This window comes from Camellia sinensis, chromosome 5 (genome assembly GCF_055761805.1).
Source record: "Camellia sinensis isolate YWXY chromosome 5, ASM5576180v1, whole genome shotgun sequence".
NCBI lineage: Eukaryota > Viridiplantae > Streptophyta > Magnoliopsida > Ericales > Theaceae > Camellia > Camellia sinensis.
The window spans coordinates 166,710,216-166,725,684 of NC_138965.1; the positions used below are offsets into that span (position 1 = coordinate 166,710,216).

The 15,469-nt window shown below is 26.6% G+C and overlaps 1 protein-coding gene across 1 annotated transcript; it reads left to right on the forward strand.

Moving 5' to 3' along the window:
• The first annotated feature begins 9,092 nt into the window (after positions 1–9,092).
• LOC114273659 (proline-rich receptor-like protein kinase PERK1) lies at positions 9,093–14,108 on the forward strand. The gene is made up of 7 exons (XM_082870368.1): positions 9,093–9,135; positions 9,526–9,612; positions 9,726–9,796; positions 10,079–10,155; positions 11,802–11,949; positions 12,076–12,237; positions 13,619–14,108. Exons 1-7 carry the CDS (start codon positions 9,117–9,119, stop codon positions 13,901–13,903), a joined length of 849 nt encoding a protein of 282 aa, XP_082726494.1. The 5' UTR covers positions 9,093–9,116; the 3' UTR covers positions 13,904–14,108.
• Positions 14,109–15,469: the final 1,361 nt, after the last annotated feature.

Here is a 15,469-nt window from a genome sequence, read left to right on the forward strand (position 1 = left end):
TAATGACATACCTCTTCATGTTATGAAAATATATAAATTTAAAAGTTATAATTAAAACAAATATATAATTTTATTATTAAATATGAAGTGAAGTGATATTTAACAATAATTAATATGATGTTTCTATTATTAATCCAATAATTTAAGTTACATTTTTTTTTAATTTCAAATATAATATACACACGGATTTCTAGTCTTTATGAATAAGAAAGTTCAAAATATTTTCAATTTTCATAATTTTCTTTTAATTTTTTTATGAATTACTTTAACTTTTTCATTAAATTTTTATCAATTTTTAAAAGATCTTTCATTCTTATTCCTATTTTTTTTTTCTTTTCACCAATTTTTGATTGAAAAAACAATAATTTTTAATGTTTTATTTTTTAAAATTTTTATCAAATTATAATTTGATAAAAATATATTAAGGGTTGAAGATTCTCTTAATTGGAATTGTAGTGAAATAACATCTTGAAATAGTCAAAATTTGAGTATGTAATTGGTTGAAATGTATAATTTAATTAATTATCTTATCATATTTATATAAAAATTGACACTTATAACTACATCATTATAAGTTGGATTATGAAAAAAAATTTGGGATTTCAAACATTTTCTATTTGTAAATATCCTACATATTAAAAAATGGAAAAGGTAAAAGAAAAAGAAAAAAATATGTATAGCTTTTTGATATGTGTTTATCAGTTTTGTTTTATGGATATAAATAATTGATGTTTCAATTTAAAAAATAAAAAAGTCAAAAAAAAAATAGATTGGATTTTTTAGAGAAAAGGAAACCATCTAATTAAGATGGACTATTTTAATCACATAAAAAAATAAAAATTATATTTAGAGATTATCCCTATAAATTATACTATTATATACAACTATAGTAGTAACAAATTAACTATAATATATATGAAAAGTTATATTAAGTTTTCACTTTCAATTAATTGAATTATAATTAATAAACTAATAAATAGCAGTAATGGTCTAATGAGATAGAAAGAGAATAAAAATAAAGAACACAATAATATTTAAAAGTTTTAAATTAACCTAGTTATACAAAAATCTAATGTTATAGTAAAATCTTGAATTTTCAATAAATTTTCACATTTTTTATAAAATAAAATGACAAAAAACATAAAAAATTTGATATCCATTTTTTTTAACATCAATTTTATGGTGTTCATTGAAGAAAACAAAATTCGATCAAAATCCTTAGCATGAACAGACATAGATACTTCGATTGCAACTATTTTTTTTTTTTTATCAGCAAAGAAAAATTTCATTTAATAGCATGAAATTAAAGGTACAAGAAGATGACATGCATCGAGAGAGATTCAGAAGTATAAAAATACCCCTACTACTGCTACTCGCAACTATAATCATACAACTACTTCGATTTAACAGTATAAAAATACCCCTACTTCGATTGCAACTATAATCACCAATAATTCTTCTCTACCATGCAAACCTGTAAACAAACGCATAAATCTCACTAAAACCGAAACCAAAAGCAAACCAACAATATAGAAAGAGAATCATACAAGGAAAAAATAAAATTAAAAAATAAATAAATTTATAGAGTTGGAGAATGTTACTTCTAACAATTTAAACCTTACCTAACCAAATCCGTTAGCTCCTCTGCTAGTGCTCGCGAAGTTTAGAAGTTGGGATGACTAATCAGATTATTCTTTAAATAAGATTTGAAAATTGATTAATTTAAAATTTTGATATGTATATATCATAAAAATAGATAATTATATTACTAAATCATAATTCGAATTTAGATATTGTCATATTTCTTTAGATTTATATCTAAATTCTTATCTTTTTTATTTTTGTGTAGTTTCTATTCCGATTTTTTTATTTTTTTATTTTTTAAGATGGAGTTGTAGGTATCTATTTTTTTTTAATTTAATTTATCTGTAGTTTCTATTTATTTTTAATTATTATTATTTAGGTAAGTTATGATGTGAGTTAGATTTATGATAGACATGTGAGTTTTATTGATTTAAAGTATAATGGTTAGAGATATTTTTAAATTAGAGTTGTTTAGATAAACTTTAAAGATTTTTAAAATTTAAAATTGGATATTGTGATGCAAAAGAAAGATTTTAAGTGAATAAATAAAAATCAAGTTTATTAATTTTATCTGTTTATTTGATTTTTTTTTTTGGTTATGTTATAATATAATATATAAGATATAGATAGATATCTACAACTTTAATGAAAAATATTATTTAATTTTTTGGGGAAAAAAAAGGAAGGTAAGTTTTAATTATTATTATTTTTTTTTTTTTTGAAATCGGTGAGAGAGATTAGGATGGAGAGATTATGAAATATTTTTGTTATTAAATAAATAAATCAATCAATAGTTTTTTTTAATCTATTTTATAAATTAAAAAACAATAATTTTAGAAAATTGATTAATTTGTCCCATTAAGTAATTTAAAATTTTGATAGATATACATCAAAAAAATAGATAATTATATTACTAAATTATAATTCAAATTTAAATGTTATATCTTTTTGAGATCCATAGGTAAATTCTTATCTTCTTTATTTTTGTGTGTAACCATAGTGTATGAGAGTAATTATGAGAGAAGTCAAAAGGGTTTGTGGGTTGGGAGAAGTCAATAAATGTTGATTTTTTTAAAAAAATCAAAAAATTAGAAAATTAGGATTAGGATATTGGAGTTCCTACAAGGCTTGTGGGTTAAAAACCCCTTTTTCCTTATATAATACTAGCCTATCACCCGTGCTATGCACGAGATAATTATAAATATATATATATACATATATATATTAGAATTTTTTTAATATATAAATTATTTTTTTTAGGTTTTTATAAAAATAATTTAACAATCTTATCACTAATCATAGTGTATGGGAGAAGTTGAAAAGGGTGCTACAGTAACTATGCACGAGTTGTATCTATAATTATTTGTTTGAGGGGATTTTGACCAAAGCTCTCAAAAGGCATGTAGAAATATATGCGGATTGGAAAAAGTTAATAAATACTGATCAGGAGATTTTGAACAAATCAATAAATGCTAAGATTTTATTATTTTTTTTAAGTCAAAAATTTTGAAAATTAAAATTATGATATTGAAACTCCCACAATGCTTGGGGGTTAGAAATCCCATTTTCCTTATATATAGACTAACATATCACTCGTGCTATGAACGGATTGCGTTTACAATTATCTATATATGTGAATTGTGATTTAAATTTTTTTTTTTAAATGTCTTCTTTTTTTCCTTTTTTATATTATATAAAGTTATTATGAGAGATAATAATCATATGTGTTGGAACTTTTCAAGGAATTCATATGTGATGGATTTCAAAGAATTTTTTTTTATACTTATTCTTAATGCATTAAAGTATTATTATGAGGGTAAGACTTGGGAGTTGGGAGAAGTTAATAAATGCTAAGATTTTTTTAAAAAAAAAAAAATCAAAAAACCAGGAAATTTAGATTAGAATATTGGAGCTCCCACAAGGCTTGGGGTTAAAAACCCATTTTGCTTAATATATAGTATATACTAGCCTATCACCCGTGCTATGCACGGGATAATTATAGATATTTATATTTGTTTTAGATTTTTTTTAATATATAAATTATGTTTTTTAAGATTTTTTATAAAAATAATTTAACAATCTTATCACTAATCATAGTGTATGGGAGAAGTTGAAAAGGGTATTGCAGTAACTATACACGGATTGTACCTATAATTATTTGTATGAGGGGATTTTAAATGTTGATCAGGGGATTTTGACCAAATCAATAAATGCAGGCATGTGAAAATACATGTAAATTGAAAAAAGTTAATAAATATTGATAAGGAGATTTTGATCAAATCAATAAATGCAAAGTTTTTTTTTTAATAAGAAATTTAGAAAATTCAGATTGGGATATTGAAGCTCTCACAGGCCTTAGGGTTAAAAACCTTATTTTGCTTAATATATAGTATAGATACTAGCATGTCACCCGTGCCATGCTCGAGATAAAATAATATATTATTTATTAAAAATATAATAATTAGTATATTTAATTTTTTATATTTTTTCTCTCGTAAATAAAATTTTATATATAAATTTAAGAGTTTTGTTTCAAACGTTCCTTTACTATAATATTTACTCATAAACATAGATTAAAATTGTTGTATTGACAATTAACAATTAAAATTATGCTTTGTTATAAATAAGAAAATGACATAGTTCTAATACTTCACTATTTTGGAATAAAAATATATGAATTTTAAAAAATTGTTATATTGGTTTTTGAAAGGAAAATAATTAAAGAAATTTTAAAAACTTAATGCATAAGAAAGAATCATTGAAACATATAATTTAAAATTTCAAAAAAAAGTTAAAAATGAATAAAGACTTTAAAAAGATGTGATTACAGTTAAAACTAATGTCATATTTATTAATACGTATAGTTTTATTTGGATATTATTTATATTTTAACATGTTTATTCAAAACAAAAATAAATAAAAATAAAAGTATTAATAATTTTGAGTTTTAAAATATAATTTTGTGGACTTGCTATATTAACTTTTGAAAGGAATATATTGGAGTTTTTTTACAAAAAATGAATATTAGTCATTGAATAAATCTTATAAGATTTATAATAGGAAGAAATTAATGATATTGCAACATATGCATTTTAACAATTTTAAACTTTGAAAAAAAAAAATAAATTAGGACTTTGAACTTTAATTATTGTACAACATTTTTATTTATATAAACTAAGGATAGGTAATAGATAGATTAAAATTAATTATAAATATAGCTATATTTAAAAGGATATGGTTTTGTATAGCTATATTTAAAATTCTAAAATTTATTTTTTAACTTCCTATATAAAAAGATTCAAAATTTTAAATTACATATGATTTTTTTTTTTCTAAAAACATATAAACTCACAGTGAAATAGAGAGAAAAGTGCAAAAAATGAATAGATGAGCTGCACATATTAAAAATAAATAATTAAATAATTGACTAACACCTTTAATAGTTTTGAAAAAATTGATTAAAATAAAAATATTCTATTTATAACTTTGAAAAACTATTATATGCATTTGAAAAAGTATAACGTATGCTGGCTAAGATTTTTAGATAGAAGAAAGAATTGGTTAGAGAAAGAGTGTATAAGAATAATTTTTTTCATCTTTTCTTTTTTAAATTATAAATCATGGAATCATTATAAAAAACAATAAATTATGAGATTTTTCTAAAAAATTATATATAGTATAGATATGCTTAAATTTATTTGGGAATAAAATTTTATTTAATTATGGAATAGAGAGAGAATCTAGATATAAGGTTTAATTTTTATTTTATGTTAGGCTTAATTTTGGGTTTATATAGATTAGACTAGTTGTGAAATATTTTAATAGTATACATTTTACGGGAGTTGAAAGAGTTTTCTTTTTATTAGATTTATTTTAGGAGAGAAAGATTGTATGAGATTTATATTCTTTTTAAAAAATTACATTTAAGGTTTGGAAACATTTAGGGCATCTAAGATGAAAAGTCACTTTGGTATAATATATAGTACTAGTGGTCACCCGTGTGATGCACTGGATTTTAGAAAGTCAATAATCATTAAAAAAAAATTCCTATTTTTTTTTTGATCGGCAAAGTAAGGATTTATTGATGATTAAGCAAGATACAATCCACAATACATCAACAAAAAATTCCTATTTGATTGTATTTTATAATATTTTTATTTAATTTGTGTATGTAAATCTTACTTTACATCATTAAAAATATTTAACATTTCACATTATTGAAAATTTTTAAAAACTATCATACATTAAATAAATCATCATATATATAATAGCTAATTTATCTAAGAATTATTTCAGACAACCAAAGTAGAGTAACAAAGACATTATAATTAATCAAAATGACTAATATTAAATAAAAGTAACACTAATTTTGTTTAATTAATAGTAGATATTATATTAATCATCCCATTTTAGTAGTTAAACTTTTTTTGCATGTTATTTGTTTTTCGGTTATACTGATTCATTAAACAAAAATAGGTTTGGAATGATTAAAAAAAAAAATTAAAAAGGTTTGGAAATGCATTAAAATTGAATTGACAAACATAAAGAATATAAATATTTAAATTATTCAAAAAAAAATTAACATTTTTAATATGAGACCTCTTCCATTTGCTCAAACTCTAAATCTAAATAAAAAAAATTAAAAAAAGAAGAAATTTGTGATTTAGTTCTCAAAGGAAAAAAGTTCCTAAAGTAAATTTAATTATGAGTTATTTCAACAGGATAATCAATAATAAAAAATCAACTGATTAGTACATTTAAAGTATAAACCCATATTCAATCAATTTTGATGTGTTCTTCATTTTCAATCTAACATCTTCACAAAAAAAAAAAAAAAAAAAAAAAAAAAAAAAAAAAATTAAACACAATCAATAAATGAGAGAGTTACAAATTGATAATAGTAGCGCTTTTAAAAGAAAAAAATAGAATAAAATCTTAATTAAATGACACATTATTAACAAAAAGAAAGAAATAAAGAAAAATACAGATTATAACAAAAAAATAAATAAATATTAAATAATAATATCCATTAACATAAACTTACTTTATCACAAATGCAAAAACTCATGCAAGTTCACATTTCAAATGTAAAGCAAATATTTAGGATTTTTAGGCACCGAAAAGAGATAAAAAAAAATGACTCAATATTGATTGTGTTCCCCCCTCTGCCCCACACCCCAATCTTTTGTTCATGGTTTTATTTGCAGGACCTTTTATTTATATTGAAAAATTATGCTTAGACAAAAGATATATATGGAATTCTATCCTATTTAAAATTTGTATAGATAATTAATTGATGATTTCAAAACAAAAAATATTAAGTTTAACTTGAAGATAAACTTTAAAAAGATTAAGTTGAAATATATGGGAATTCTATAACAAACTAACAAAAGATAAATATAGGTTATTAAAAAAATTATTATCTTTTTGGGATATTTATATCCCAATTTAATCTTTTTTTTTATTTAAATATTTTGTTATCTTTTATTTGAATTTTCATTTTGCAGTTCAAATCTAAATAGTTATATTTTTATTTTTGTATATTTTTTCATCTCTATTTTTTTTTTGTTATCCATACATAAATAGTTATTTATTTTAAAAAGTATTTAACTCCTAATCTTTTTTATTTGAATATTAATCTTGTATTTGAAGTTTTATCAATTCAAAATATGAAATTCTATTAAATTTAAACTTTATATGGATAATTAATTGATGATTTTAAAAGATAAAATAATAAGTTAAACTTGAAGATAAAATTTAAAAAGATTAAGCTGAAATATATGAAAATTCTACAACAAACTCACAGAATATAAATATAGATCGTTAAAACATTTATTATCTTTCTGGAATTTATACCTCAAACTTAATATTTTTAATTTAAATGTTTTTTTTATCTTTTATTTGCATTTTTATTTATGTAATTTTATTATATTTAAAATTTATATGAATAATTAATTAATGATTTTAAAAGATAAAATATTAAGTTCAACTTGAAGATAAACTTTAAAAAGATTTAGCCAAAATATATGGAAATTCTACAACAAACTCACATAAGGTAAATATAGATTGTTAAAAACTTTATAATGTTTTTGAAATTTATATCTTAATCTTAATCTTTTTTATTTAAATATTTTTTATCTTTCATTTGAATTTTTATTTTTCAATTCAAATCTAAATAGTTATATATATATATATATATATATATATATATATATTGTATATATTTTAATCTCTATTTTTTTATTGTTCATATATAAATAATTATCTTTTATTTTAAAATTTATTTGACTCATAATATTTTTTATTTTATTATTTTTTAATCTTTTATTTGACTTTTTATATTATTTTGTGATTGAAATTTGAATAGGTATCTTTTTATTTTATTTTTTTATATTTTTATCTCTACCTCTTTGTTATTCATATCTAAATATTTATCATTTTATTTAAATATATATAATCCTTTTGGCTTTTAAGATTTAGATAATTAACAAATGATTAAAAATTAGGAAAGTGGGAGGGAAGACTTGAGAGGTAACACGTAAGAAAGATAATCCATAAGAGTTTAGTATTAGGAGTTTGGAGAATTCTCATGCGCTACTACATTTGCTTATATAGATAGTATAGATAGATAGATTATGAGATTTAGGAAAGAGATAAATATTAGGGGAGAGATTTCAGAAACTTGTAATTCAAATTTTTTTTTTTAAATCTATAGTTACTTTGTTAGCCAATAGTATTATTTTTAAATAATATTTTTAAAATTACAAAAATTAGCAATTTTAGTTTTTTTAATCTATAATTATTTTGTTAGCCAATAGTACTATTTTTAAATATTTTACAATTACAAAAATTAGCAATTGTGGTTTTACGTTCTTTTCAATCCATAATGTTTTTTTAAAAAATATATATATATAATTACTTTGTTATGAGATGAGATTTTTGTTTGTTTGTTTGTTTGTTTGTTTTTTTTTTTTTTTTTTTTAATGTATAGTTAGTTTATTATGAGATGAGATTTAGGAAAGAGAGAAATATTGGAGGGGGAGATTTAGGAACTTGTAATTCAAAATTTTAGGTGGTTTTTTTTTATTTTTTATTTTTAAATCTATAAATAGAATTATTTTTAAATATTCATAAAATCACAAAAATTAACAATTGTGGAATGAGAGTTTGGAACTTTCACAAGTCTTTTCATTTATATAATAAATAGATAAATATAGATGTTTATATTTGTTGTAAATATTTTTTTAATATACAAATTACTAATTTTAGATTTTTTATAAAAATAATTTAATAATTTTGGTGAAACACTAGTCATGTTTGTCAGAATTTATGATTTTGGTGAAGGCTTCAAGAAGCATAATATGCGTACTTTAATATTTTACCTATTAAATGGACAAAATTGGATGATTTTGTTACTTTTTTTTTTGTTACTTTAATATCCTATTTATATAATAAATAGATTTTTTTTTTGTTAATATTTTGTTACTTTAATATCCTATTTAATAGTTTACGAGTTTGTTCCGAACAACACCATGGAGTTTCACTTACATGGTGAGTGTTCTTTTCATTACTAAATTACAGAGGCAACTACTTTATCTTCATGCTTATCTGATTTTCTATCTACTGTTGCTTTTACAAATATATATATATATATATATATTTTTTTTTTTTTTTAATTTTTGGGTATGGTAAGGGCCTAAGGGGTTGGTTAAATTTTCAAGTCTGCTGGTTATTATTGTTTAGTGGTTCTTACTTTTAAATTTGCATGTATATTTTCTGAACAATCCTTCTCAATAAACAATAGAATATTAATGAACTCTAGTCGCCAAATGTACTTCAAGTTATGAGTCCTACATATGCTTTATTGTCTAAGAACCTGTTGAGCTGATGCTGGATGCTTCTGGTAAAATTGATTCTGATATAGAAAATAAAACGTTTCAGGAAAGGGAAGACCTACCATGGATTGGTCCACAAGATTGAGAATTGCTCTAGGGTCTGCTAAAGGACTGGCTTATCTGCACGAGGACTGTAAGTTCTCTTCATACATATACTTGCTTCTCGTTTTAGAAGCAAGAAGCGACTCTTTAGCATATGATACTGGGGTTAATATATTTTTTTAATTGAATTTTTTTTATTTGCAGGCCATCCTAAGATCATACATCGTGACATTAAGGCAGCCAACATACTTCTGGATTTTAACTTTGAGGCAATGGTAAGATTTCCTTGTAAGCATGGGTCGAGAATCATTAAATTTCAATTTGCATCTTTGAAGTTTGTCATAATAAATCCAAGAAAAACAGAGTTTTTTCCCCTTTCTGTATGTGATATGATTGGTGAGATTTATCAGTTATGGGTGCAAGGAGTGGAATGAATATTTTTAATCACAAGTGACAAACAAAAAATTTCAAACCACTGATTATGTTGTCCAAACTTCATAGTAGTGGTGATTGTTGTCATTAAGTCTGTAACCTGTAATTTTTTATGCTCTTCTCAGGTTGCAGATTTTGGACTTGCAAAGTTTTCTTCTGATGTCAACACTCACATATCCACCAGGGTGATGGGAACTTTTGGGTAAGGCCTACCTCTTATGTCCAAGTTTCAAATAATTGATTCTGTCAATAATTGATTCTTTTGGGTTGTTAGAATAGTAGAGAAAGATGAAATAATATATATTGTATTCAATGAATGAATTGTATTGAATAATATTGTCCTATACAATAGAAGACTTGTATATATAGGCTGAAAAAGAATATCCTACTAGAAATCTAACTATGAGAAAGAGTATCCTATAAGAGACCCAACTATGACAATACCTAATATATCTAGGAAATCATTACCTAATATATGTAGAAATATATACCATATATACATTAACATCCCCTCTCAAATTCAAGGAGGATAAACATCTTGAGTTTGGAGAGAGAAACTAAAATATGAAATAAAACTAAATAAAATAAAAGGCAAATAGATTGCAAAATCAGAACAGGAGCACAAAGGCGCTTGAAATAGATCAGAGGCCGGAACTAAAGTCAGGAGACAGTTTATGGTTGTGTTGGACTATTATAGGAACTGACTGAAACTAATACCAAGTCAATTTAAAGTTATGCCGGACCGATAGAGGAATTGGTTGAAACTAATGCCGAGAGACAGTTTATGGTCGTGTCGGACCGTTGTAGGAACTAGTTGGAACTAATGCCAGGACAGTTTACAGGGGTCACGCCGAACTGATGTAGGAGCTAATCAGAATCAATGTCGGGACAGTTTACGGGGTCATGCCAGACCGTTGTAGAGATGAATGTTGAACCAGTAAGTGTGGCACACATATAACTTATGACGTAGTGCTGAACGATGATGGCAATAGATAACTGAGTGCGCCAGGAGGCAGCTTGGATGGTGCGCCGGGGGGTGAGTTTGGTGGTGCGCCAGAGGAAGCGACTTGGATTGTATGCCAGAGAGGGATGGCTTGGGTTGTGGGCCAGAGAGTGCGGCTTTGATTGTGCGCCAAAGGTAGCGGCTAGGTGGTTTTCATGGTGTATAACCATGTTCATCATGATATATGTATAATACCCCCCCTCAAACTCAAATAGGTTTGAAGATAGAAACCAATTTAAGATATTTGGGGCAGGAATAAACTAGTGGAAAAAGGAAGAGATCACTACGAGGTGATACTAAAAGAAAAACATGATAGCGGAATAGGTTGAGTTCCGGCAGGCGGCCAAGGTGAGGCTGCCGCTCGCCAGTGAAGCAAAATTATTAAGTTCTTAACCTAGCTCTGATATGATGTTAGAATAGTAGAGAGAGAGGAAATAATATGTACTGCATTGAATGAATGAATTGTATTGAATAATATTGTCCTATACAGTAGAAGTCATGTATATATAGGTTGAGAAAAAATATCCTACTAAAAATCTAACTATGAGAAAAAATATTCTATAAGAAACCTAACTATGACAATACCTAATATATCTAGGAAATCAATACCTAATATATGTAGGAATATATACCATATATACATTAATATGGGTGATGGGAACTTTTCAGTTGCTTCTGTCAATAATTGATTCAGTTATTGTTATCTCATTCTGGATGCTCTGTTTTCATTTCCAAGATTCAATTTCTCATTCCATTTTGATAATGACAAAGGTATTACAATGTTTTCTACACTAGTTCTTATTAAAATATCATTCACATTCTAATAATAAGCTCACCACTTCTAGATACCTGGCTCCGGAATATGCTTCTTCTGGGAAACTTACAGACAAGTATGATGTTTTCTCATTCGGAGTCGTGCTTCTAGAGTTAATTACTGGACGTCGACCTGTTAACTCATCTCAATCTTACGCAGATGATAGCTTGGTAGACTGGGTGAGCAATTACATCAAAACCACTAAATCTTTTTCCACTCTAATAAAAGGCTTTAATTTTGTTTGATTTACTTTTCACATTTTTTGGTTTTTTTTTCTAAGTCTAACAAAATTATCTTTGTTGTAGGCGCGACCCTTGGTCACACAAGCTTTGGAAGATGAAAACTTTGATACGCTTGTTGATCCACAGTTGCAAAGGGATTACAGACCCAACGAGATGGCTCGTATGGTTGGTTGTGTTACTGCTTGTGTGCGTCATTCAGCACGATGTCGACCACGAATGAGCCAAGTAAGATTTTGGGTTTATTTTGCAACAGCCATGATAAAAACCCCTACAAAACACAACCCCAAAAATGATCTGGACCATTCATGTCATTGTCAGAGATAGGGAAACAAAATTCAAAAACATCAATGGTCAATACATCAGTGGAGGCCGTGGGGGTCCTCCTTTGTGGGGGTCCTAAACATTTTCCTATTTGCAATATAGTCAAGCTAAACAATTCCTATATCTTATGCAAATTGGTTGATCCTAATGGAGCCAACAAGTTATGAATCCAGTGTGGCATTTCGATATTGTGGAATGGTTCTTCAATTATAAATTTTACCATTCCATACTACTTACGTCACTTGCAAGTGGAAGTCAGGCCTGGAATTTAATGCATTGTCTTGGTTGAGACCTTTAAAACACACAAAGCTATGAATGATCTGATCTACAAATTTCAAATAATTTGATTCTGCTTCCCAAGGTTGGTGTATCTTGCACCATAACACTTGAGGCTAAGGGTGTGCGCGGTGTGGTTCGGGTGGTTTAAGGGTAAAATTACAAACCGAATGGCGGGTTGGCGGATTAGCAGATTGACAAATTGCTGTTTGGCGGGTTGGCGGATTAAAGAATATTCTAACTAATTATCATATATTTGCATAATATATAATACTAATTTGTATAACATTTTTTAGATATATAACACAAAGTAATTTTACATAATATGTTTCATATATATAACTACTAATTTGTAATAAATTCCATATCTTAAATATCTCTCACACTCATTTTTACATTGATATTTCATTGGAGGTTAAAAAATATATATGTATTACTATAGCGGAGCGGAGCGATTGGCGGATTATAAATTTTAAAGTTTAAACCGTGGTTAGTGGTTAGAGCGGTGCGGATTGATGCAGATCAGTGCGGTTTTAGCGGATTGGGCGGTATTTTGCACAACCCTACTTGAGCCCCATGGCGTGTTACCTAAGAAGCACGAACAATTCTAAGTTGCGTGTTCTTGTCCAACGCTGATGCTCATTTGACACTTCTTGACATTCGTCGGACACACATGATGAAACATATATTTGAACAAAATAACTTAAAGGATACAATGACATAAGAAAAACAATATAAATTTATACGTATTAGTCCATGCTCTTTTTAAATTAAGGAATTAATATTATGTTGTATTTTTTATTATGTTGGAATGAAATATTCATATATGTGATATATAATAAATATATAAGATCATATATTTTGTGCATGTCCACCACATGTCATGTCCTATATTTTTCTGATGTTGATGTGTCAGTATGTCCATAGCCTGCAAGATTCTTGCTTCTTAACTTAGATGTGCTATATGTGAGCTAACTCCTAATCGATAAGCATAACTCGAATTGTGCAGGTAGTGCGGGCCTTCGAAGGAGACATATCTTTGTCTGATCTTAACGAAGGAATCAAACCCGGACACAAAACAGTCTACAGTTCTCATGGCAGCTCAGACTATGACACTAACCAATACAATGAGGACATGAAAAAATTTAGGAAGATGGCTCTGGGAACCAAAGGGTATGGAAGCAACGAGCACAGTGCACTAACTAGCGAATATGGATTTTATCCATCTGGTTCGAGCAGCGGAGGCCAACAAACCACTCCAGAAATGGAGATGGGAAAGATGTGTGGGAGATAATTTCAATAATAATTAATTAAAGCAAATAAAAAAATAAAGTAAACAACAAAATTAAACCTTATAGTACTTCTATAGATAGTTTATGAACAAATTTGTGATTGAGGCCAATGTATGAACATTGTGTCTTTAAGACATAATTTCAGCTTCTTCAATGGTGCTTGAGAATAATGGATGTACTGTCTCTAGGATACAACAATCACCACAAACGAAGAGAGCACACTCTTTGATTGTACTGTGAACCAAAATTATATTTTACACTCACAAAATTCAAACTCACGCAGATGAAGAATACAAGAGGAATGCTTGAACTTGAGGAAGTTGGAATGAAAAAAATTGGAATGGGGGCTACCTTTATATAGGCTTGTTGGTACCTGTTAAGTTTGAACAGAAAAGGCACAAAAAAAGGACATGACCCTTCATTAAAATAAAAAAACACCATGAAAGGATTACATCCTTTTATTTAAATGAAGGGTTGCACCCTTTCATTCAAATGGAGTTGATTTCAATTCACTAATGCCTTTATAAATTTTCCAACAATTCCCCATATGAATGAAATTGACATAATGAGAAATGCAACAACATGTAGACTATGTGAATACAAATCTAGAAATATCCTACATAGGATAGGTAGCTTTTGATCTTGAACCTTCCCTTATAAAAGACTATTGGATTTACTGGTTGATTAGTGAATATGATGTATTGAATTGTTCTGCTGTTGGTGTAAACCGAGACAATAGCCTATCACACAGTTTTATTTTCATACACAACTTGATTCTATCGGTTGTGTCTATTTTGGCTCTAGACAATTCTTGAATTCATAAGTGTTCTAGAGAATTTAGCCTTTTCAATTTTTATAAACCGACCCAGTTCACACTCACATAGGTGATTCCCATTAAAAGTATCATGCTATACCCCACTTGAATTTCCAAACTATGAGTCTCATTAAAATCAAAGCTTAACTTATTTATTGCTACTGATAATCACTATTTCATCATAGAAATGGGTAGGAGTTTTACTCCTTAGTGGTTCTAATGAGTCATTCTTAATTTGGTTGTTCCTTTGAACTTAGATTTTGGGATCTCCAATCAATTAGGTTGGGTTTTCATTAAGATAACTCTTAAGTGACAGGCTTTAATCTCATTCCCCTCGATGATCGCAACACTTGCTCTTTGGTCAAAGCCTTTGTCAACGGATCTGCTAATGTTTTCTTTTGACTTTATAAACTCAATGGAAATTATTCCATTAGAGAGCAGTTGCCTAACAGTGTTATGTCTACAGCGAATGTGACAAGACGAATGTGACAAGACTTCCTGTTATATATATGATTATGTGCCCTAGCCATTGCAGTTTGATTATCGCAATGAATGCAAATCACTGGCATAGCTTTTAGCCATATTGGATTATCTTCTAAGAAATTTGGAAGTCATTCTGCTTCTTCTTTTGCTTTGTCTAAAGCAATAAATTTAGATTCATTTGTGGATCTAGCTATACAAGTCTAATTAGAAGATTTTCAAGAGACCGCTCCACCTCCCAAGGTAAAGACATATCTACTTGTGGATTTAGAAT